A 26,532-nucleotide genomic window follows, 5' to 3' on the forward strand; every position below is an offset into this window, starting at 1 on the left:
GTCTGCAAATCTGTTTCAGTGATGTCAGTTGGGGGATAAATATTGTTCAGGTGACTGGGAGAAGTGCATTGCACTTGGCTTACTATCTGGACTGGAAATAAGCATTCCTTTTGCACTGCAACTGTTGATCATTTCAAAGGTTCAACCACATAATAGAATGTCAGTTGAGAATGATATCACCCCATTAGCAACATCAGTTTAGAGTTGTATCATCATATGAGGGAACATTATTCTGACAAGTGTCTCTAGAGTAGAACCACAAAAGGAATGTCAGCCTATGGCAGTATTACTCACAAAAGGAACATCAGTCTCGAGCAGTATCAACATAATGATGAATGCCTCTAGAAGAGTATCAGACAAGCTAAGGAACTTAAGTTTAGAACAGGATTACTCACACAAAGGAATCTCAGATCAGGATAGTATCACCCACATAGAGGGGTGTCAGTCTAGAATGGAATCATTCACACTAAGGAAAGTCAGTTTCGGAACACAATCACCCATATTTATGAACATCAATATGGAATAACAGAAATCAATAAGGAGCAAAATCAATACGTACCTTAAGGAACTTGGGCCTAGAACAATGCCATGTTGAAATATGTGGCTCTATAACTCGGAAAAATAGTTTTACCCATGAAAGAAGCAATGACAGTGCCTCACAATAAATTAAATTAATGTTACCACTTTCCTGTTTAATGGTCAGCAGGGATTTATGGAATTAATCTTCATGCAAAAGTAAAATACATACTACAAAAGATTACAATAATTCAGGAATATTTTTCTCTTGAGCAGTCAAAGATTCACTGAGATGTACAGCACAGAAAAAGACCCATCGGTCCAACTCATCCATGCCGACCAGATATCCTAAATTAATCTAGTCCCGTTTGCCAGCACTTGGCCCATATTCCTCTAAACCCTTCCTATTCATATACCCATCCAAATGCCTTTTAAATGTTGTAATCGTACCAGCCTCCACAACTTCCTCTGGCAGCTCATTCCATACACGCACCACCCTTTGCGCGAAAAAGTTGCCCCTTAGCCCCCTTTTAAATCTTTCCCCTCTCAGCCTAAACCTATGCCCTCTAGTTCTGTACTCGCCCATTCCAGAGAAAAGGCCCTGTCTATTTAGCCTATCTATGCTCCTCATGATTTTATAAATCTTTATAAGCTCACCCCTCAGCCTCCGACACTCCAGGGAAAACAGCCCTAGCCTATTCAGCCTCTCCATACAGCTCAAACCCTCCAACTCTGGCAATATCCTAGTCAATCTTTTCTCAACCCTTTCAATTCCTTGAGAATCAAAGATAATTTGATTCCACACTTGTTCGCGAGGTTCTGAAATCAGTGATAGGTCTAATGTGTGATATGCAGACTCTGCCATTTTCAGGGCATATGAAGCTTAAGGGTTGGACAAATGAGTTGTTTGAAGGTTTGTGCATTTTTGTCAAAGTCCATGGTGCAATTTCAGATGAGCTTTCTCCATTTTGGTTAGTCACAAGTCAGGGTTTCCTATTAGTTTACAGGGATGTTTAATTTCTTCAAGGATGTCTTAAGGATTTCTCTAAAGTGTTTCCTCTGTTCCCTTGGTAGTTTCCCACTGCAACCCAGTCTAGGTAGACCATCTATAACAGCTATATGTTCCACCCAGCATCATATGAGTTGTACCTTAATGCTGGCAAGTTTGTTTGAGAAATGAAAGGGGTTTGGAGGATCTTCTTGTGAAGACAGCATTGGTATTAATTTTAACAACAATAAAAACAGAAATTCCTGGAGAAAATCAGTAGGTCTGGCAGCATCTTTAGACAGAAATCAGCATTGACGTTTCAGATCCAGTGACCCTTCTTCGGAATTGATGGTCGCTAGGAAAAATTGTTAATTTTAAATCAGAGATAAATCAATTTTTGTAAGCAAAAGTATTAAAGGATACAGGCCAAAGGGAATGGTGAGGAGGTGAATGGCAGCTGTTACACCACCTATGACTTCATGGCAAGGTCTCAAGGGCAATTAAAAATGGGTATTAAATTTTGACCCAGCCAGCAAGGTATAAAATAAAGGTTTATTTTCCATCTCAGAACAGCAATGGTTGCAAATTATCTTCAATCTTGAGGCTCTGCCTGAGAAGGGTATGAATCTGATCTTCTTCAAATATCCTGCAAGAGTCTGATGACTGAAGATAATTTAAGGTGTAAGGATGTATGTAGGCAGAATCTGTGCTGCAAATATTCACCCATACATAGTTGTCCTGCAGAAACAAGCTTTGTACGGTTAACACAATGAAATCCCAGTCAACTGCAAAAGTGAAAATTATCAACTTTCAAATTTCCATGGCAAAATGGATTATGTTAATGCAGAGCACACCAATCAACATCTATAAAGAGTAAAAGCAAATATGTTTTTGATATTTGATGCCTCAACAGAGTTGATATGCAGTTTTAAACAAAAGTTGCATTTCCAAATGCAAAACTTATCTTGATTGTGTTTTAAATGACTTGCTGTAATTTCTAGTATTTTCTGTTTTTGTACAGCTTTTGTCTTTTTACCTATACACTATATGAACCATGGATAATAACAGATCTTCTTGAGGACAGAACTCAAACAGCACAGATTTACAATGTCATCTGTCTATTACAGGTTCAACAGGAAACCTCACAAATGCAAATTACACTGCCAATATTACTTGCCTGGAACCAAAAAGCACATTATTTAGATCACACACTCAACTATGGTACAATGAGAGAATGCTTATTTTTGATGTTGGTGCTGGAATGTTGTCCTCACCGAATTGTAAACAGTGAATCCTGAGAATATTTAGAACCAGGAATAAGAATCAACTAGAAAAGTGACCACCAGTGAACAGTGGATCTGAATTTAAGAGCATAAGCTAGAATTACCCTTGCATCTTTTAGCTCTAAACATTTTTGCCAACAAACGTGGTTAAAGATCAGGCTAGTAACAGGGCAACGAGACATCAGAGACCTGAACAAAGTAAACCTCAAATTCCTCTAAATTATCTTAAGGACTGGGAAGAAGGACTAAAGAGGATGAATTAAAGGGTGTGAATACAATGTCAAATCATGTATAGAAAGGTGAAGAGATAGAAAAACAGATTAGATTAAGGGAGGAAGAAAGGAAAAGGGAAAAATATTGAAATCTATTTATTTTTAAATTTCCCTGAAAAATTCAGAATAACTGAAATCCCACATTTGTATAATTAACATTCAGTACTATGCTGGTTGGCAGTAATTTAAAATTACCATATCATTAAAATAATGAATCCCAGGTTTGTAATATGACCTACATTGTGGTGAGTTTAACAAGAAAAACTAGCAAGTTCCTAAAAATAGCACAGAGCCCAAGAGTGAGAAACTATTTTTACAAAAATAAGATTGGAAGAATGATTCAGACAGCAATTTTTCAACATTCAAAGTCAACTCCCCATGAATTAGTTATATCTTCTGCCCATAAATAATTAACCTTGTCACTTGACAGAAAATTCTGGCCCAGTTTAAGCCTCCAAATGCCTATCTTGCACCTCATCACATCCCCCTCAGTTGTTCCTCTAGGTTCCTGTAGGTGGCAATGGTGGTGATATAGGTGTTTTGGCTTTTATTTACAGGGGGATCGAATTTCAGAGCCGCAAGGTTTTGCTGCAGCTCTACAAAACCCTGGTGAGACCACATTTGGAATATTGTGTCCAGTTCTGGTCACCCTATTAGAGGAAAGATACAGAGACTTTGGAGAGGGTGCAAAGAAGGTTTACCAGGATGCTGCTTGGACTGGAAGGCTTGTCTTCCGAAGAGAGATTGACTAAGTTTGGACTTTTCTCTCTGGAGAGAAGGAGGAAGAGAGGTGACCTGATTGAGGTATACAAGGTAATGAGAGGCATGGATAGAGTCCGATAGCTAGAGACATTTCCCCAGGGCAGGACTGACTGGCATGAAGGATCATAGCTTTAAGGTGTTAGGAGGAAGGCATAGAGGAGACGTCAGAGGTAGGTTCTTTACACAGAGAGTTGTGAATGCATGGAATGCGTTGCCAGCGGTGGTGGTGAAAGCAGAGTCGTTAGGGACATTTAAGTGACTGCTGGACATGCACATGGACAGCAATGAATTGAGGGGTGCGTAGGTTAGATTATTTTATTTTATATTAGGAATAATCCTCGGCACAACATCGTGGACCGAAGGGCCTGTTCTGTGCTGTACTTTTCTATGTTCTATGTTCTATTATTAATACTAGCATACAGAGGCGGAGTAGCAGAAGGAACTCAATGGAACAGCAGCCCCTAAAAGTTCTTTTGCACCGAAATTTCCAATAAACACTCCAGCTGATCAGGAAAATTATTCCATTGTACATCATATATAATGCAAGCATTATTTCAGAGAAAATAAAATCCAAATAGGAACCTCCTATAGCTGTGTGCAGTATGCAAACAAAACATCATCCATCTGAGAACACAGTACAGTGGAATCTTTTACAGAAATAAACTAAGATTCATGACCATAAGATGTCCCAAAGCACTTTTCACCTCATAACATTATTAAAGAATAGGCAGTGGTATAGGGACATGCTAGGCAATTTGCAAACAACAAGCTCCCACAAATAGCAATGTAATGACCAGATATTAGTTTTATGATGAGTGATTGAAAAAAATGAGCTGGAAGATGAGGTCTCCCGCTCCTGATCTCATTCAGAGTAGCGCAGTGGAAATTTATTCACTTCAGAGGGCAGGTGAGGCACCAAACATTTAACAGCTCATCTGAAAGACAGAACCCTAGGCAATGCAGCAATTCCTCAGGACCACACTAAAGCATCAGCCTCTACTTTGTTTAAAAATTAAGTGGGGCATGAAATCACTACCTTCTGTCTCTAAGACAAGAGTGCTATTAACTGAACCGAAGCCAAATGCCATATTTAAACAGCAACCATTTGCACAGAATATTACAGTTAAGATGAAACCACTTTCTAGAGGATACCTCAGGTTAGGTGCAATCATTGATTTAGTGTGCTGGATGTTACAAATAAGGCAGAATGATTTATAAAAGATGTTACAGTTAAGGTGATACATTTACAGGGCTTCTAGGCATAAGGATTGGAAAAGAAACAAATAGTGAAGTTGGTCCAAGAGACAAGTTCAGCAGAGCTCACAGTACAACACTGTATAGCTATTGCAGATATCTGAGTTAGAAGAGGAACCAGGCCTGAGAGCTAGATGGCATTTGCCACAAGTCTGGGGTAACTGAAGAGCCCTACCTATTTCTTTGTTGCCATTTATTTCCCATTCTTAGTTCCCAAAATGGTGGTGCTCGGCTGCTCTTTGAACTGTTGCAGTCAATGTGAAGGTACAGTCACAATGCAGTTACATAGGACAATTCAGCAACAACAAAGGAACGTTGACATATAGCCAAGTCATAGATGATGTGTGACTAGGTATCCTCATAACAGTGCAGCTCTCATCTTCCACAGTGGTATAGGTTGCAGGGGAGAGTTAATGCTTGCCTTAATCTGGTAAATGTTATGTGCTCTGTAGATTAGACATAATACAGCCAGTCTACTGGAAATAGAGGAAATGTATATATATACAGAACAAAGACACTAAATGAGCAAAATATTGCATGTTAAGTGACTTCCTTTATGTGAATATAGGATTTATAAGATTTGATCCATTCTATGTTATAGCGCCTGGTCATGCAGCATAGTAGTGTAAACATGCACGAAAGGAGCACAAGCAAGAGTGACTCCAGGATGGGTATATATCTGCCAATATTATCCAGCAGTCAGTAATCATTCAGTCAGCTAGAACATATATCTCTCAACATGATTGTACTGTGGTTTTCTTGCATCTGTCACTGTAATTTGTGCTTTCCTGGTGAACAGATATTCATGAGAATCAATGACGAAATTCCAAGAGTGTGATTACTTGCCTTGGGCATAAATATGGAATATTCAGGGCAACAAATGGTAGACTGTTCAAACCAGTGATTTGAAAAACTTAATAAAACCTCTAGCTTTGTGCCTTACAGTTAGCACTATGTATCTCAATATTCTATTAGCTGCTGAGAAATGGATCAATCCGTAAGCCTTCTCCATCTCAATCAGTCACAACTGCAATGTAAGGTTTATATAATTTTAATATCATTTTTTGAATTTTGAATTTGAACTAGTGGCATGTGGGTCTTCTATGTCTGTTGGGGTTTTAATAATTAACTTGCAAGTATTTCTGAAACTGGTAATTTCTTTTGTGCAGAGAGGTTGGGAGAGCTTATGAGCGAACAAAGTAAATAATATAGTGCATTAAGCTTTCAGATGGAAGATTCTAGACTTTTTTTGGGATGCATGAAACACCTATAGCTTGAAAAGTAAAGAATTTTTAAAATTTCAGTTAGATTGGTTCATAGCTGGAGATGAAAATGTAAAAGAAGCTCCTAAGAAGATGGTTTGAAATGGTTAAAAATAGGCTACCTCCATGTGATGAGGTTTATTTAAAAGCTGGAAGAGTAATGTAATGCTGCGAAAATCAAAGCTCAGGTATATGACAAATCAAGGAAGAGACAAACAGATTCTCACAACCAGGAACTAAGGCTACAGCCAAGTCAAACCCTACCTAGAATAGAGAAGGACACACTCTCTGGTGCTTGAGTACTGCAATAGGAGATAGTTGGAAGTAACGGGATTGTATTTTTATCATATTTCAAAATCTTTCAACATGTTATTTTCAAATTGTTTGTTCTATTTTATCTGCATTTATTTTACCCGATAAATTTCTATTTTATTGCTTAATCCCAAATCTGCAGCACTGTGGACTTGGTTAGTGAGATACCACATCAGTAAATCCAAAACACAAAATATCTATTATTCTATTCATCAACTTCCAGTTTGGGATCAGATCTATCCGGTGATAACTGAGGCTAGGATCATAACAACTGGGGGGTCTTGGCAGAATTTTGCAATTCACGAGCTTTAAGAAGGATCTGTATCTTTGTTTTTAACAGAAAACAGCTACATAGTAGGTCTGGACTGTATTGTGTTGAGATTAAATGGACGAGATTTTGAAGGTCATACAAACATAGAATCTCTACGATGCTGATAGAAGCCGTTCAGCTCACCAGATCTGCACCAACTGTCCAAAGAGCAACCCACACTATTCCTGTAACCCCACATTAACCCACCTAGCCTGCACCCTACGGGGCAATTTAGCATGGCCGATCCACCTAACTCACGTCTTTGGGGTCCAGGAGGAAACCCATGAAGTAATGGGGTGAACATGCAAACTCTACACTGGCAGTCACCCAAGGCTGAACTCAAACCCAGGTCCCTGTTGCTATCAGGCAGCAGCACTATACACTGAGTCATATGCTGCACAAGATAGCTATGAAAGTTACATAGAATTTCCTGGAAGTGGAAGATGTAACAACAGATTATTTGAAGTTCTTTACTAAAGCTAAACAAAGAGCACATAACTTGAACATAGAAGTAAAAGTAGGGACTTAAGGATTAGATGTTTCAAGTGATTGCTGTTTAGAATTGGAAGAAAGGAAACTGAAATTGTGGCGTCACAGCTGGAATTAGCTAGAATACAGTTAGAAATGGGGGAAAAAAATGAACTAGAGAGAGAAAGAAAAGACGAATTTGAGGATAACAGAGGGGCATAGAGTTAGAAAAATGGAAAGGGAGAAAAAAGGAATAAGCAAAGACAAATGCAAAGAAATTTTTTTAAAAACTTGAACACAAAAGAGATAGGAAATTGGAGAAAATGAACTGAAACAAGAAAATAAAGAAGGAAGGAGGACGTGGTAATCATTAATGTGATTATTCTGATTCCACAGACAGATCTGACAACTGAACTGTCAGTGAAGGAGGACTCAAAAGGCATTTTACCTCATTTGAGAAGATAGCTGGACAAATGAAGTGTTCAAGAGAGGTTTGGACCTTAACAAGTGTTTTAATGCTATAGTATAATGATTGTATGGTCTTTAAAGTTAGGGCTTTCATTGCATATGCCAGTTTGTCAGAAGAATAATCTGCAATGTACAAAACTGTCAAACAGCTAATATTAAAGATTTATGAGTTTGTGCCTGAAGTTCATCAATTAATGTTTGGGGTTCCAAGAAATAGATTGGGTTGGGATATCTGGTCAGCGTGGACGGGTTGGACCGAAGGATCGGTTTCCGTGCTTTACGTCTCCATGACTCTAAATAAGCTCAATCATACAGTTGCTGAATTGGTCAGGGAAAAAGAAATGAAATGGGACCAGTGGTTTGAATAATTCAAGTTAGAGACAAGTTTTCAGAATGTTGGGGAAATAATGGGTTTGAAAGACTTCAGATATAATTCCTGTAAACCTTTTTCCAGAAACATTAAACAGTCAAGGTCAGAGATTCAGCAAATCGAACAAATACTCATGATCCCACAACCTGAAAGTATGAGGGAAGTGGTCATTTGGAAATTGGAGCAATAATGATCTGCTTTAGAGAATAGACTAAAGAATGTCAAAATAATAAACAAGAAAGGTGAGAAACAAGTGATACAAAGAAGTTAAATACGCTCGCATTTTAAAGAGTCTGGACGTACCAAAGCCAATTGATGGAAGTTAAATGAGAGACTGAATACAATAACAGGAATGTCTAAGGAAATTTTCTGGTGTCTGAGTACTGCAACAAGATGCTATGAGGGCTCACAGGATTGTATTGTTACTGTATGCTTTGAAATCTTTAAGTGTGAATCAAGTGAAAATAGTTTGTTTCATTTAATTTTACCTTCATTTCTTTTGTGTAATAAACTTTGACTTTATTGCTAAAATCAAATTAGTAGCATTGCGTGCTTATGTTTCAGTGAGAGACTAGCTCAACCAAAAAAAAACAAAATATGATCTGTCAAGCCAAATTTCAGCCTGGCATCTGACATGTCCTGTAATTACACTGGCTAGGTCTGGAATTCCCATGGCATTTGCAAGTATGTTTGATTGCTTCAGAGATTCTTTGAGGACATCCATTAAGCCTTTCTGCAGGTCTTCCAGGAGTCTCCCACCATGACTGAATTCCACACAGCAATTGCTTCAGTAGTTTAGTGTTAATATGCTGGCTTTAAATGATTGGTGCCTGGATATTGGCTTGGAAGAGGTTATTACTCTTTATTTTAAATTCATTGACAGGATACAATTGTTACTGGTAAAGTTAGTATTTATTACCCATCCCCAGTTGCCCACATGAATTATGATGAACTATTTCTTGAGATGTAACCACAAAATTCTAACAAGTGGTCCAGTTCAGTTCTGGTTACCCTCAGGATGCTGATAATGGGTGGAAGCTATTGAATGCTTGGGGAAGTGGGGAGAAAAAGAGATTCTCTCATTACCTGCTCTTTGCAGCTGCAAAGATTACCTTCTACCTATTAGCCCAAGCTGGAATGCTATCTGGAATATTTACATAACTTGAGGAATGGCAAAGGCTGCTGAATGTTGTTCACTGACAATCATACATCGCCTTTTCTGATTTTATGCTGGAGATTCCCAAGAGCTGAAGATGGTTGGATAAAAGGACACCACTTGGAATAAGGAGAGATGCTACAGGAGGGCCAGTTTCAAGGCTGATGTGCTCCAGAAATGTACAATAACATCTCTGAAGATGTTAATTAGAAAATGTCTAGCCCCAGTTAACACATGCAGTGCTGTTTTGGGATTAAGATGACAGACCCCGAACAACCACAATTACCTTCCTTGTGTTGGATATGACTCCAATCAGTGCCATGTTTACACGCTGAGTAATGACAACATCAATTATAAAAGATGATAAAATCAGTCACATGGTAAGTGGTCTTGATGTCACCCTTAACTCACCTAGAGAGTTCAATTCTTTTGTCCAGGTTTCAACCAAAGCTTGAATGCTCAGTTTAATACCAAATGACAGCATTACAAATGATATCATCACTTTGCTGATAATCATGAGTAGTTGCACAAAACAGCAATTGGCTAAATAGCATTCACAGGACCATAAAATGCTTCTGAGACAAATTATTTGACAATTTTACATGTTGCCAGGTATATGCCTGGCATTATAGTAGCTGTACTGGAACAGCTTGACTAGTGGCACAGCTGGTTCTAGAGTACAAGTTTTCAGCAATCTAAATGCTGCTCAGACCTACAGCCTTTGCTATATCAAGTGGAATTAGCAATTTCTTGAAATCACAAAGTGAATTAAATTGGCTAAAGTTTGCCATATGTGATGCTGGGGGTAGCAAGGACACAGATTGGAATCAAAGTCAAGGAGCTTCAACAATCACCAAAAGTGGTTCAGTAGCATCACCTCTCACTGAGCAAAGAAGATCCACTAGGCACATCTGATTCAGGATGCCCATGTGTTTCAGCCTTTTCTTATACACTCCAGATGAACTTCCTCCATTGTTGAGATTTGTAGAACATTCTCCTGCTATGACAACTGAATATAAATAGGACAGCAGAGATTTAATCTGATCCACTGGCTGCAGGACTATTTTGCATTATCGTGTGCTACTTATGCATTCTGGCAGGTCCTGTAACTTCCTGAGATTGACAACTAATTGTTAGGCATATTTAGTGCAGCTTTTACACTTGGCACCAAAACATTGAAATACCAGCTTAATTGTAATGGTTGTGCAAGGGATCTGCAATGTTGAGGGGTTAGAAGATTTGAAAGTCACTGGCAAGGCTAGCATACATCACCTAACCCTTGTTACCTTTGAACAAATGGCCCTCTGAAATGGCCTAGACAGCTGGTTAAGAATCAATCACATTGCTGTCATCTGGAGTCACATGCAGGCCAGACCAGGTAATGCTGGCAGATTTCCTTCCCTAAATGACATTAGTGAACCAGATAAATTTTTATGAAAATCAACAATGGCTACATAGTCGCCATTAGGCTAGCTTTCAATTATTAATCTTTTATTGAATTCAAATTTCACCCAGAACATTAGCCTGGGATTCTGGCTTACGAATCCAACGACATTACCACTACACCACTGCCTCCCAAGGTTGTGGCTGAATACAATTCTTTTGCTGCTGATGGCCCAGTGTCTTACAAATGGACAGTCTGGAGCTGTTCTGTTATGAATTTTAAATACAATACTGTGCAAGCTGGAAATCTGAAACAAACATCAAAATGCTGGAAATACTCGACTGGTCTGGCAGCATCTGTGAAGAGAGAAACAGAATTAATGTTTTATCAGTCTAAATGCATCCAATTTAGCACAGTGGCAATGTCACCAAAACAATAATGGTCAGTACCCTTAATGTGAAGGCAGGGCTTTATCTCTATAAAGACTATGCAGTAGTCACTTTAGCTTTAGGAACAAATGCATCTGCAACAGATAATTGATTCCCGTACTGCTATCACAGGTCCTGTATAGCATTAAGTCTTTTGGGACTTAATGAACTTGGTCAGTAATGATGCTGCAGAGCTATGTTTGTGGATAGATAGTGTAGCTTCCCCACCCAGAGTATTTTCTGTTTCCTTATTATCCTCAATATTGCATTCAAATAACATTCATCATGGAGGACTACTGATATTTGTGTCTGCCAGTAGATGGTAATCAGCAAGAGGCTTACTTGCCTAGGTCTGACCTGATGCCATGAAACTACATAGGGTACAGAACCCTGACTGTATGACTGCTGTGCCACCACCTATAGTAGGATGTAATATTTCCAGAGATGATGAAGAAGGCGTACAGCATTTTAAGATCAGATTCTTTAAGCATGACTACATCACACTATTCCTCAATTCGGCGACGGGGAATCCTTCAAACTTAGTAACAGATCCCCAGATGTTAGTGAAGACTTTGCAGGGCAGACTGGGCAATTATTTGTCCATGTTTAATTTGATACAACATGGTCTATCTGGTTTATTGCTTTTCAAATTTTCAGCAGCAGTTTGGTACAACTAAGTCTCATTAAGCCATTTCAGAGGCCAATCATATTGCTGCTGGTCTGGACAAGGTAAGGACAGCTGATTTTATTAAATTATTAATGTTATGAACAAAATAAGATTTTGCCATAGTTTGTTAAATCTCACTGGGGTAGCAAGCTAGAAATAAAGCCCCACTATTCTTGAAGTCATGGTGGTTAATGGAATGTTGGCCCTTATTTCAAGGGGTTTGGAGTAGAAGATCTTACTGCAATTGGACAAGGTTCTGGTGACCACATCAGGGATATGTGAGCAGTTTTGGTTCCCTTATTTAAGGATATATATTATTTCATCAAACATAGTTCAGAAAACATCCGCCAAAATGATTCCCAGTATGGAGGCTAAACAGTTTGGGACTCTATTCATAGTCCCACCTGTCTGCTTCTGGCTCATATCCCTCCAAACCTTTTCTAATCATGTATGTATCTGAATGTCTCTGAAAGGTTGCAATTGCACCCACATCCACCACTTCCTTCATTCCACACATGAACCACCGTGTAAAATTGTCCCTCATGTCTTTAAATCTCTCATCTCACCTTAAAAATGTGCCACCAAGTTTTGAAATCCTTATCCTAGGGAAAAGGTAACTGCCATTAACTCTGTCGATGCCCTCATTTTTTTAATATAAATTTACACAAGGCCCTTGGAAAAGAGGTTTGTCAACTGGACCAAGTATCAGTGAGGGAACATTTAGGAGACAGTGATCATTTGTTCGATAAAAGGTTCAGGACAATGGTGGAGAATGCCAATTGATTTTTCTTGATCAGTGCCAGAGAGCTGACTTCAATGGGTCAAGATAGGAGTTAGGATAGAACAAAATGTGGGACAAAGTTCGTTCGCAATGGCTACTTTTGAGAGAAGATAGCTAGGATACAGTAAGGGTAAAGTAAGATGTGCGATATCAGAGCTCTCTGGATGACCAGGGATATAGAAATTAAAGATAAAGAAAATGAGAACTCATGACAGGTGTCAGGCAGAAATAAAGTTTGGACCCAAGAAGAATACAGAAGGTACCACAGGGAAGGTGAAAAAGCACACGCAGCACAGAAGAATTATTTTGAAAAACATGGCAGTTAACAAAATACTTTGGGAGTCCTCTTTATGGGATTCAAGTAAATAAGTAGCAAAAAGTGTAGGGCCATTTAGAGACCAATATAGGATCTCGGCTGAGATATTAATGAATACTTTGCATCGGTCTTTTCAAAGGAGGAACTGCCACTAGAGGAATTCAAATCTATAAGAAATGTCAGATAAACTGTTGGTACATGAAGTTGACAAAACACACTGGACTGGATAAAATGAAGAATTCAAGGATATTGAAGGGAATGACAGTGGAAACTGTTAGCCATAATCTTTTGATCTTCCCTAGGCTCAGGGAGGTGCCAGAATACTGGAAAAATGCAAACTTTGCTCAAAGCATGTCTTGTTTTGCCAAAAAAAAAAGGACAGTTTAACTTTAATGATGGGGAAGCATGTAGAAACAATTATTGGGATAAGATTGGCAGTCGCAATAAGGTAGACTGATTAGAAAAGTTGAAACTTTATTGCTGGAACAGCACAGCAGGTCAGGCAGCATCCAGGGAACAGGAGATTCGACGTTTCGGGCACAGGCCCTTCTTCAGGAATTCTTCAGAAAAAAAAAAAGGAAAGTGTTTAACAAATTTGGAGGTTTTTTTGAAGAGGTAACAGAAGAAGTCATTGAGAATAATACTGTTGATGGGGTTTAGCAGACTTCTGGAAGGTGAGGATATAAAATTAGCTGAATGAACAGGAAACCGAGTACATTCAGTAGATAATTTTCAGGCTGGAGGAAGGTTTGTGGAGCTCAGAATTGATTTTGGGTGCCATACTTTTCATAGTGTATAGTAAATGATCAGATCTTAATGTGCAAGGAGCAATGTCAAGAGTAAGAAGGTTAGCTGAACTTTAAAAAAAAAAAGACCACTGTTCAACCTTTGCTAGAGAGTATTGTTACGTAACAAAATGATTACCACACTCCAGAAAGGAGAATGCACTGGAAAAATTAAAGAAGATTTATTCCAGGAACAAGAAACTTCAGTTACAAGGGTAGATTGGAGTGACTGCTACTGTTTCTCTTGGAGTCAAAAAAGCTAAAAGAAGAAGGTCTGACAGAAGTTTTAAGATGTAACTGCGGGTCCATTTGTCATATACAATTTAAAAAGAGTGCCATTAAAAACTTATTTTTCTTCAATTTTCTTTGTCAAAATGCACTTCAGACTTTATTGTATGAAATTCCATATCCCAATTCTGCTGTTGTTTTGCAATCTATTGGTATTTGAAACTCTATTTTGTTCTCCAATATCCAAATCATTTAAACATATCAAATAAGTCAGCTGTTTTATCACAGATCTTTAAGAACACCATTGCTTACCATCGTCAGGTCTAAAAATAACATTCAACACAATTTGCTGTTTTCTGTCAATCACCTGTTTATTATTGCATAAGAAATTGGAGAGATTTGTTAATTGCCATTATACTTTCATTCTCTTTGGTCTTATTTTCCTCTTCACTGCCCCATTCAACTTATTGCTTGCTTTGCTTAAAAAGAGTTCACTATGCATTTAGTACCATTTCCTGTTTCATCATATTTGCAGTCACCATCATATATGACTCTATAAAGGATTTGGTGTCCCTGCATTTCCTGCTCTTTGGATGTACCTAGGCTGCACCTGAAACATGTCCTTAAAGATCACCCCATTGTTCGATTACAGATATTCCATCAATCTAAAAATCTCTCATATCCCATTAAACAAAGTCCCTTTCTAATCTGGAATTTCTATGTTAGAATGCTCCTTGATCACCTCTAGTGCTGATTTAAACCATTTAATACTGGTGATCCTTCTTGCCTAACTGTTCTTCTACAAAACACTTGGCCCATCCCAATTCACCGCATCACATCCAACAGCTTTCTAGCTGATGATTAAAAAGAAAATTCCAAATACTAATTGTGTTTGGAAAGCTCCTCTGAAAAAGGACAAAATGCAGGGCACCTGTAACAACTGCGAGAACTCACAGCAAATCTGCAATGTTGCCCCTTCACATTACTCAGCCTGAGAGATATTTCTAACTATTTTTAAAATGCAGTTCAAGATAATTACCATAGTAACTACCCTATCTGGTTTGCAAATCCTCTAATTTTCCAGCACTATATTTAAGATGGGCACTTTATTGCCTTTTATATGGCACTTTTATTTTGAAAGACTCAGCCTCTAGGCAAGTTTTCAAAATTAATAATATTGATCATGACTGTGTCTGTGTCAGCCAAACACAGATTAACAGAACCTTTGTGGAACCAAAGATATCAGGCATAGGATGTGTGTGCATCCTTATGATGCCCTCATGCTACATTGCTGATGCTGCACTTAACGAAGACAGAGCCATACATGCATGCTGCTGAGAGGAGACACCTAACAACAGCTTGGCTTACTACCAATGAAAGAACAAGGGGCACACTCACTACATGTGCAGTCATAATGTCTATGACATCACTGCTAGCAATGACACAAGTCTTGTGTAATGGGTAGATAATTTTCCAATGCATGTATTAATAATTCTTTTGATACAAAGGACTACCAATGCTACACCGATTTGTATCCCAAGTTTAATGATGCAGCAACTTGGTGTCTCTGAAATTAACTCAAACCACTGACGTGGAGCAGCTCTACGGGAAAACATTCACTGCTTTACACATCACCTCACTCAATACCCCATTCGCGGAGGGCAGGCAGCATTATGGCAAAGGGATCGGTGGGGATGGAAATGAAGAGATGTTTGCAATAGCCACACAACGATGCCATCTGCACCAATTTCCATCCCAATGCATTAGGAGTTATAAGGAGAACTCTCCATGTCGGCCTGTGTTTTGCTCCTCTTCTCAAAACAATGATACGTCACATCCATCAACTGGATCAGGTTACCAGCCAGTCAACATTTTACATATGGTTCCTGATTAAAAACATCACCAGAATTCTGTTTAAATCTGCTTTAGATCATCCAAGATTCATAAGAGGACATGTACAGGTTCATGTTTATCTCACTTTAAAACACAATGGATAACAAACTTAGTGTCTTATGTACAAAAGGCTCAAATCAAATACAGTACTTTTAATTTATTTCAACAAGGCTCAAGTGCACGTATACATTGTGATCCAACTTTACCAATGGCTCAAAGCCATTTACAAATGGAACACAACTTAAGCTGTTATTTAAATGCAGCAACCCATTTACACACAACTCCCACAAGCAGCAATTGTGATAATGACCAGATAATCTGTTTATTGTGATGCTGACTAAAGGATAAATGTTGGCCAGAAAATAGAACCACTCCCCTGCTTTTGGATCTGTTAACACCCAAGGGGACAGAAAGGAGCTCAGTTTAACATGTCATCCAAACACTGCACTGCTAAATGCAGTACTTCCTCAGTACTGTGGTGAAAGGTCAACCTTGAATTCTATATCACAGGTATATGAGAGATGTTCTCTCCAAAATGGGCTTTGGGGAGGGAATCTGCAATTGGATCAGACTGCTCTACACCAACATTGTCAGTGCAGTCTCAATCAATGGGTGGGAATCAGATAGCTTCCCAGTCAGATCTGGAGTCAGGCAGGGCTGTCCTCTCTCTCCTGTCTTGTTTGTGTGCTGCATAGATCCATTTGCCGAGTCCATCAGGAAGGATGCGATCCTGAGAGGGGTGACTATTCCTAGCAGCGGGGGCCTGCAGGTTAAGGCCTCCCTGTACATGGATGACGTCGCCGTTTTCTGCTCAGATCCACTGTCCATGCGCAGACTCATGTGCATCTGTGACCAGTTCGAACAGGCCTCGGGGGCCAAGGTAAACCGAGGCAAGAGTGAGGCCATGCTCTTCGGGAACTGGGCCGACCAATCCTCGATACCCTTCACCGTCAGGACCGACCACCTGAAGGTGCTGGGTATTTGGTTTGGGGGGCCTGGGGCGTGCGCCAAGTCTTGGGAGGAGCGTATCAGCAAAGTGAGGCAGAAACTGGGCAGATGGAAGCTACGGTCGCTCTCCATCACGGGAAAAAACTTGGTCATCAGGTGTGAGGCATTGTCATTGCTATTATACGTGGCACAGGTCTGGCCTATTCCCAGAACCTGTGCCGCTGCAGTCACCCGGGCCATCTTCCAGTTTATATGGAGGTCAAAGATGGACCTGGTCCAAAGGAACTCGCTGTACAAAGATCTGGGCAACGGGGGAAAAAAAAAATACACCCAATGCCACCCTCACCCTGATGGCCACCTTTGTGTGTGGCTGCCTCAAGCTGTGCGTGAATCCCTGGTACGCAAACACCAAGTGTCACTACGTACTGAGGTTCTACCTGTCCCCAGTGTTGCGAAGGATGGGCCTGGCCTCGCTGCCGCGGAACGCTCAGAGTTGGACTGTTCCGTATTACCTGTCCTTCGTGGAAAAGTTTATGAAGAAAAACACCTTTGACCACAAGTCCATCAGGAAGTGGTCAGCACGTAGTGTCCTTGAGACCCTTCGGGAAAAGGAGAGGGTAAATCCTATCGAGCGGTTCCCTGAGCAGACTGTCAAAGCCATTTGGCAAAATGCCTCATCGCCAGAACTTTCCAACAAGCACCAAGACATGGCTTGGCTGGTGGCGAGAAGGGCTCTGCCTGTGAGATCCTTTATGCACGCCCAGACTCTCAGCCGCATCGCACGCTGCCCTCGAAGCAGCTGAGGGGGGGACGAGACTGTCACACACCTCCTTCTGGAATGTGCCTACGCACAAGTCTGGAGAGGAATGCAGTGGTGTTTGTCGAGGTTCGTCCCGAGCAGCGCCGTGATGTGGGACTCCGTGCTCTACGGCCTGTTCCACGGGACGCACACCGAGACGAACATCAACTGTGCCTGAAGGATCATCAACTCGGTGAAGGACGCTCTCTGGGCGGTCCGAATCCTGTTGATCTTCCAGCTGAAGGAGTGGACCCCGACTGAGTGTTGCAGACTGACACATTCCAAGGTCCAGGACTACGTGTTGAGGGACGCGCTGAAGCTTGGGGCAGCTGCCAAGGCGCGGTGGGGAAAGACCGTGTAACATCTGCCTGCCTAAAGAAGAACAGGGGCCCCATGCAGTCATTTGGGCTCTGCTGACGCCTCAGCTAAAAATGTAATCGTACCAACCTGTAAATAGGAATGTTTACTGTTTCGGATTGTTTACATATATATGGCAAGTGCAACTGGACAGGCCATTAAAGTATTTTATGAATAAAGTATATTTTTGAAATAAAAAAATTGAGTTCTATATCAAAGTCCTACAGGTGAACACGAAACTTATGACTCAGTGGTAACATTGCTACAAACTGAGCAATGACTAGCGGTACATTGAGGCCCCCTTTTAATAAAGGCATAGATGATTTTATAACTCTTGCAGCTACAGAAGGCATCTGATTGCATGCTCACTGGAGGATACTGAACAGTTTGGACAAAGTTATGGATTAACAAGGGGTTTTAACCAAGGGTTTCTTTGAAATTAGGTGAACAGTTTCATGTGAGCTGCAATCTACCTGCGGGTTACAGGAAGTCAAATGACTTTGGAAAATCAGCCTAGCAAAGCTTTTAAAAAGATAAACTATTGATATTTGATGGAAAACCTCCCTTGGTTAAGTATTTGAAAACTTGATGTATAGTTTTCACATCTCAGTATTTTGACTAGCATGCAAACAATGAGAAGCACTCACTCCAATAGTGTGACTACTATAACAACTTGGTTTCAGCTTAATTTCTGTGTGAATCGAAGCACTGTTTGGAGGTCTTCCATCAATCTATGGCTGTTAGAAATTTGGGATACAGTCAATAAGAAACTTGGTTTAGGGTGTAGGTTTGATTAGATTAGATTACTTACAGTGTGGAAACAGGCCCTTCAGCCCAACAAGTCCACACCACCCCGCCGAAGCGCAACCCACCCATACCCCTGCATTTACCCCTTACCTAACACTACGGGCAATTTAGCATGGCCAATTTACCTGACCTGCACATCTTTGGACTGTGGGAGGAAACCGGAGCACCCGGAGGAAACCCACGCAGACACGGGGAGAACGTGCAAACTCCACACAGTCAGTCGCCTGAGGCGGGAATTGAACCTGGGTCTCTGGCGCTGTGAGGCAGCAATGCTAACCACTGTGCCACCGTGCCACCTGCTGAGCTGTCGGTTTGATATCCAGATGTTTCATTACCTGGCTAGGTAACATCATCAGTGGCGACCTCCAAGTGAAGCAAAGCTGTTGTCTCCTGCTTTCTATTTATATGTTTGTCCTGGATGGGGTTCCTGGGGTTTGTGGTGATGTCATTTCCTGTTCGTTTTCGGAGGGGTTGATAGATGTTATCTAGATCTGTGTTTGTTTATGGCGTTGTGGTTGGAGTGCCAGGCCTCTAGGAATTCTCTGGCATGTCTTTGCTTAGCCTGTCCCAGGATAGATGTGTTGTCCCAGTCGAAATGGTGGGTTTTTTTCATCAGTGTATAGGGCTACGACAGAGAGGAGGTCATGTCTTTTTGTCCACACTTTTAGAAGAGACCATCACACACACCCCAACCACCAATCACATTACCAACGAAAACATCATGAAGCTAGTGGACCTGTGCCTCATCACCCACTTCACCTTCAACAACAATCTCAACAAACCAATGGCACACCCATGGGATCTCCGCTATCAGGATTCATAGCGGAAGCGGTAATGCAAAGACTAGAACAAACACCCCTACCAACCATCAAACCAAAAATCTGGGTCCGCTATGTAGATGACACCTTTGTCATCACAAAACGAAACAAGATAGAAGAGACATTTAACATCATCAACAACACCCTCACAGGCATAAAGTTCACCGAGGAGGAAGAAACCGACAATAAACTCGCATTCCTGGACGTCACGGTCGAAAGAAAGGACAACGGAGAACTACAAACCTGCGTATACAGAAAACCGACAAACACTGACTAAATACTCAACTACACCAGCAACCCAACACACACAAACGAAGCTGTATCAGAACACTATTCCAATGAGCCACCACACACTGCAGCACAGACTAACTTCGGAAAACAGAGGAGAACCACCTATACAACGTATTCAAGAAGAGAAACTCAAAAAATACAGTCCACAGATTCCTCAAGAACAAACCACGACAAGCAGACCAAACACAGCCAGAAACCCTAACCACCTTACCATATATCAAAGAAGTTTCAGAAACGACAGCCAGACTACTAAGACCCCTCGGAATCCTAGTAGCACACAAACCCACCAACACAAACAAAAACTAAAACTTAAAAGACCCAGTACAACCCATGGACAAAACCAATATCATCTACAAAATTCCATGCAAGGACTACCACAAACACTACGTAGGACAAACAGGAAGAAAGTTAGCCACCAGGATATACGAACACCAGCTAGCCACAAAAAGACACAACCCTCTCTCCCTCGTAGCCCTATACACTGATTAAAAAAACCCACCATTTCGACTGGGACAACACATCTATCCTGGGACAGGCTAAGCAAAGACATGCCAGAGAATTCCTAGAGGCCTGGCACTCCAACCACAACGCCATAAACAAACACCTAGATCTAGATACCATCTATCAACCCCTCAGAAAACGAACAGGAAATGACATCACCACAAACCCCAGGAATCCCATTCGGGACAAACATTTAAATAGAAATCAGGAGACAACAGCTTCGCTTCACTTGGAGGTCGCCACGGATGATGTTACCCAGTCAGGTAATGAAACGTCTGGATATCAAACCTACAGCTCAGCGAGCAAACCTACACCCTAAACCTCAACCTGAGCTACAAACCTTGCAAGACACTTGGTTGAGAGTTTTTTTTTGTTTTTCAGACTAATGGTTGAATAGGTGGGTTTTTGTTTTCTTCTTAAAATGTCATCACTTCACAGTCTTTGTTGCCTTTTGCATTGCATGAACTTGCTTGCGTTGGAATTAAAAGAGAACCTAATTCTAATTCCAGATTATATCTTCAATGTTCACCAGCTTTGCCATTTGCTTTAAAGGGATCAGCCTTTTATTTATAACAAATGAACTGTGTTTATTTCATTAAAGAAGCGTGCAGAAAGCCTTGTTTTTTTTCTGCATAGCAGTAATAAAAAGAAATAATTGGCTAGTTCAGCGATTGGATCGAAATATTTACACTAATGTTGTGATGTGTGGAGTAGTGGAGTTTGTGCATCAATGCATTCCTGTCATCACAGGTGTAACAATTAGCAACAGCTGTTACGGATGGTCAGAAGGTAAAAATAGGAAAGTGGATGATTTTGAACAATAGCTGAAAGATCTGAAAGGTACAGAGAGAAAGAAAGTTGGGTTACTCACAATTACATCATGCTGTCCAAATACAGGCATTTCCCAAAGCGACTGGTTGGTGAACTTGTTGAAGTAATATGGCCTGTTTTCTCTTCTACTCCAACACTTTGACCATCCTGCCTGAACCAGCTCATCTGAAAATAATCACAAACAAATTTATTTCTGCCTGATAACAGTCTACTACGAGACTGTTGCAAAGCTCCCTTGCCCAGTGTTTCTCCAACCTTTTAAAGTAGCCTTCAATGAAAAACTGACGAGATCAATATTTTGTCCCTCCCAAGGCATCAATTTTTTTTTCTCTAAAATCACCTGCATCCCATCTTCTCTGGATGATTTTTGGCTGGATTCAGGAGATCATCAAGTGATAATTCACAACTAATGTCACCAGACACAATCGTGGCTTAAGAGTCAAAATTGACACTGTTCTCACCCGACATTCTGCATATGCAACCAAGGATACTAATATCTAATTGCAGCGCTACCAACATCTACCTGGTTGAGATCATCCAATCCAGCATCAACTGGAAAATTTACTGAAACCTTATGATCTGTGTAAGTCAGTTATCACATTAAACGTAATTATCAGGATGACTGATTCTGTATCAGTAATGACCTGGAAAAGGGAAGCAGGTCAGGCAGCATCAAAAGAGCAGGAGAATCGACGTTTCTGGCACAAGCCCTTCTTCAGGCTTATGCCCGAAACGTCGATTCTCCTGCTCCTTTGATGCTGCCTGACCTGCTGCGCTTTTCCAGCAATACATTTTTCAGCTCTGATCTCCAGCATGTGCAGTCCTCACTTTCTCTCAGTAATGACCTATAAACAACTACCGCTCATTACAATGTCCAACATAAATCAGCTGTATAATCTTATTGAAAAGGTGCGATAGGAAGCATAGCTTTAATTTCACAGATAGCACCATGCAGCATCAAGTTGTACAGAATAAAACGTGTGGAGTGACTGCTGTCACAGCAAGTGAGAATGGGGAGCTTACGAAATGGTGAAAATATACAGAACCAAATCTAACCACCTTCTGTGTACCCTTTATGGCATGCAAGTAACCAGTTTTGTACCTTCAAGTCAACACTTTTTGGATTATTTGTTTGTTGGATCAGACAGGACTGGATATTGCATGCTGCTCCACAGTTTGCCACGCAAGCAGTACTGTAGTATAGATACACCATTCTGACACCTAATTTTTAAAAGGTACGCTTAGTGCTGCTGCATATCTTCCTGCACTCAAACAAGATTGGCCGAATTGCCAGTTAATGAAAATATGCATCACGTTTGATTAAAATTCTCTGCTGCCAAAAGACAGCGCCTCATGAATGCTTAATTTGGGCTTCACACAGCCGTTCGAATTCTGCCCCAGTCAGCATGGCATTAGTACCACACAAGCCAATGGAGGGGATCTTCAATGTGAAGGTAGAGCTTTGCCTTCACAACGACCAAGTGATCACTCCTATCAATACTCTTACAGATAAATGATCTGAGGTAGGCAGATTAGGAAGGCTAATGTCAAATAGGTTTTTCCCTTTGTTGGTTCCCTCACCTTCTGCTGCAGGCTAATGGTAAATGTTTGGCCAGCATTTGTCCTTCCCTGGCTGCCCTTGAGAAGATGGTGGTGAGTTACCTTCTTGAACTGCTGCAGTCCACATGCTGTAGGTTGACCCACATTGCCCTGAGGGATGGATTTCCAGGATTTTGACCCAATGACATAAAAGGAAAGAGGATACATTTCCAAGTCAGGATAGTGAGAAGTTTGGGAGGGGAACTTGTAGGTGGTGTTCCCATGTGTCTGCTGCCCTTATCCTAAGTGGAAGTGGCCATGGGTTTGGAAGGTTATGTTGAAGAACCTTTAATGAATTCTGCAGTGCATCTTGGGTTAATAGTATACATTGCTGCTATTGAGCATTGATGGTGGAGGGAGGGGGCATGGTCAGCTTTGTCAAGCTTCTTAAGTGTTGTTGGAGATGCACCCATTCAGGCAAGTGGGGAGCATTCCATCACATTTCAGATTTGTGCCTTGTAGATGATGTACAGGATATGGGGAAATCAGAAGATGAGTTGCTCGCTGCAGTATTCCTAGCCTCGGACCTGCCCTTGTAGCCACTGTATTTATATGCTCAGTTGAATTTCTGGTTAGCGGTAAACCCAAGGATGCTAATAGTGGGGGTTTCATTAATGACAACACCATTGCACTTCAACAAGTAGCAGTTAGATTGTCTCTTATTGGAGATGGTCATTGCCTGGCAATTGTGTGGCACAGAGATGAGAGTGTGGTGCTAGAAAAGCACAGGTCAGGCAGCATCCAAGTGGTACAACTATCACTTGCCACTTGTTAGCCCAAGCCTGGATATTATCCAGGCTTCTGTTGCATTTTAACATGTACTACTTTGGTGCCCAAGGTGTCATGAATGCTGGTGAACATTGTGCAATCGTTGAAAATCATCATGGAGGGAAGGTAATTGATGCAGTAGTTGAAGACGGTTGGGCCTAGGTCCCCGAGAAACTCCTGCAGAAATGTCCGGGAGCTGAGATGATTGACCTTTAGGAATCAGACAGTTCAGTAGTGGCACTATCAATTCATTCTTTATGATGCACATTTAAGTCCCCCATTCTCAATAATTTTAGCATCTGATGAGTTGTGACTGTACAATATTCAGCACCAATCAGCAAACTTCCCAAGTCTGACCTTACGAAGAGAAGGGCATGGTTGAAACAGCTGAAGATGGTTGAGCCACAGTCACTACCCCAAGGAACTCCTGTAGAAGTGAAATGATGGTCCTCAAATAACTACAACCCTCCTCTTTCATGTCAGGTATGACTCCAACCAGCACAGCAGTGTTGATTATGGGTTCCTTCCATCACTTTGCTGATGATCAAAAGTAAACTGATGGGATGGTAAATGCCAAGTTGAATTTGTCCTGTTTCTTGTGTACAGGACAAGAATGTGAGCAATTTTCAACATTGCCAGAGAAATGCCAGTGTTGTAACTATATTACAACAGCTTAGCTAGGGACATGGCAAACTGCAGAGTACAAGTCTTCAGTACTTCTTGATCATATCACCTACATTTATCCAAAGCATTAAGGTAAACTACTGAGTTTGCTCAAGATAAAAATAGATTTCTATTACTAATGACATCAAGGGAAATGGAAATAGCACAGAAAAATAAGGTTGATCATCAACTAATTTCTAGAATGGCAAAGCAGGTTAGAGGGCCAAATGGTCTACTTCTATATTTCTATTTACATGATAAGTTTTGCATCAATTTGTTCATCTACAATAATATGGCTTTATTGAGCGTTTTCTACAGACACCACATGAGAAAAGTCATAAGAAATAATGCCAATGCTCCAAGTGAATCATGCCATGATCACAAATGGTGCCAGGTATGCATTCTTCAGAATGTAACAGTTTTAAAGAAATTGGTAAAGTTAAATTACAAGTCAGAATGCTTCATGATTTTAAATGATAGATTGCGAGACACTGGCATAAACCAAAAGACTTTTTAGCAGAGGCAGAATGGATTCACAAGAAATAGTTCTGAATAAATTATATACAAAAAAAAAGACAGAGGGGGTCACAGTACATGAAGATATTGCTAAAGTCCATTAAATGTGCTTTTATAGGACGACTAAAACAATGAAGATTATGGCCTTAAAAAGGTGGTTGTTCCAGTGTCATATCAATATTTTGTCTTAACCACTTAAAAAAAACTCCAATCATTTGTCTTATTTCAGTTTGCAGGACCTAGATGTGGACAAACTAGCCACATAACAAGCCATACTTCATATTGTAGACATACAGCAAGTGAGAAATCCCACTTAAAGCTGCACTTGGGAACCACCACTTTCATCTTAATGATTATGTCCTAACAGCCTGTAATTAACCAAGCCCCAAACTAATTTAATCAAAAATGAACTTTCTGCAATTGACACTCACTTTTCATACTATTTTCTGACCTGCCCTCAGACCTTTCCAACAAACTAACAAATTGGTTTCAACCACTTGTTTAAAATAAAAGGCACTTGACCGTAAAAAAAAAATTTCAACAGCATCTTTTCACAACTAGTAGGCATCCCAAAACACTTCACAGTCAATATGTGCTGCTGCTGAGGTATGGTTACTTCAAGAGGAATAGTTTGCATAGCATTGTTCATCATCATGCCATTATTTGTGGAAGATGCATTTGATTGATGTTGGTTAACAATACTGGCCAGAATACCAATAGAATGCCTCTGCTAAAGTATTCCATGGCAATCTTCACGTTGAGACGGGACAGCAAACAGATTAAATGTCTGATACCTAGGGTCAAAACTAATCAGCCCAAAACACATGGACGTATTCATCAACACCCCTCATACCAAATAAGATCATCCAAACAACACTGCCCTCAAAAAAAAAACTCAGATCACTTGGTCCTTCCTACAAATTTTCTCAATTAAAGCTAACAAACTGCTCTCCTTTGAGTTGGGACCAAGTCTAACTGTGTTAAATAGGCAAATATCAGAATTACCATACCCTTTTCTTCTTGTACCTCCAGATCCAAATACATAAGCTAGAGTTTCTGTAGCAAATGAGTCTAAACATACAACTGATCACCTATCTGTATCCAAATAACGAGGGCTTTGGAAAGAGGTCAACACTTTAGTCAGCATCAAGCTCACTTCAGGATAATGATCTTTCCATCTAAAACTCTACCTTACATTGCTCTCAAAAGGTGTAGAAATCACTTGTGAATACAATCACTACAAATTGATGTGAATGGTGGGGTACCAGTTTATATATAGAGCGATTAAATATACATCAGAAATAAAAGGTTGAGAATTAATCTCACCTGATAAATCTTGTACCACTGGTTTGACAGACTTTGGTGATGATGGCTGCCCCTTGTTGGCTGTACTCCCCTGGACGATAACTGTGGGGTCCGCTTGCAGACCACTGTGGTTTTCACTTGCCATTTCTTTTGCATCTGTCCTGAAACCTGAAATGGACAAAAACATGAGTTACTCTACATCTCACTTTGTATCCAAACATCCAGGTGGCATTCTATTTGAGCTGAACTTTGAGATGCTTTGTGCTGGTAAAACTTACAACTCGTAAAATTCCAGTAGAATCCCGTTAATCCAACAAATTATTTACTGTTTCTATTTTAAATTTTAAATTGCAACTATAACAATATGTAAGTGACAAGCCCTTTAAAGAAATGGTAACACAGGCCTTGAATCCTACACTCTAGTCT

General features: G+C 40.4%; 1 protein-coding gene across 2 annotated transcripts in view; it reads right to left on the minus strand.

The window, feature by feature from the left end:
• The window catches only part of pcif1 (phosphorylated CTD interacting factor 1), a 121,795-nt gene that overhangs the window by 79,520 nt on the left and 15,743 nt on the right, over window positions 1-26,532 (minus strand). For both annotated transcript variants that reach the window (XM_087995004.1, XM_087995005.1), the window contains exons 2-3: window positions 26,128-26,274; window positions 21,296-21,420 (exon numbers count right to left, since the gene is read on the minus strand). In XM_087995004.1, the coding sequence (XP_087851130.1) occupies window positions 21,296-21,420; window positions 26,128-26,251 (249 nt within the window). In that variant the 5' untranslated portion in view covers window positions 26,252-26,274. The remainder of the gene's footprint in view (window positions 1-21,295; window positions 21,421-26,127; window positions 26,275-26,532) is intronic.

This window comes from Chiloscyllium plagiosum, unplaced genomic scaffold (genome assembly GCF_037043375.1).
Source record: "Chiloscyllium plagiosum isolate Xiang-an unplaced genomic scaffold, Cpla_swu_hap1 HiC_scaffold_15, whole genome shotgun sequence".
NCBI classification, from domain to species: domain Eukaryota; kingdom Metazoa; phylum Chordata; class Chondrichthyes; order Orectolobiformes; family Hemiscylliidae; genus Chiloscyllium; species Chiloscyllium plagiosum.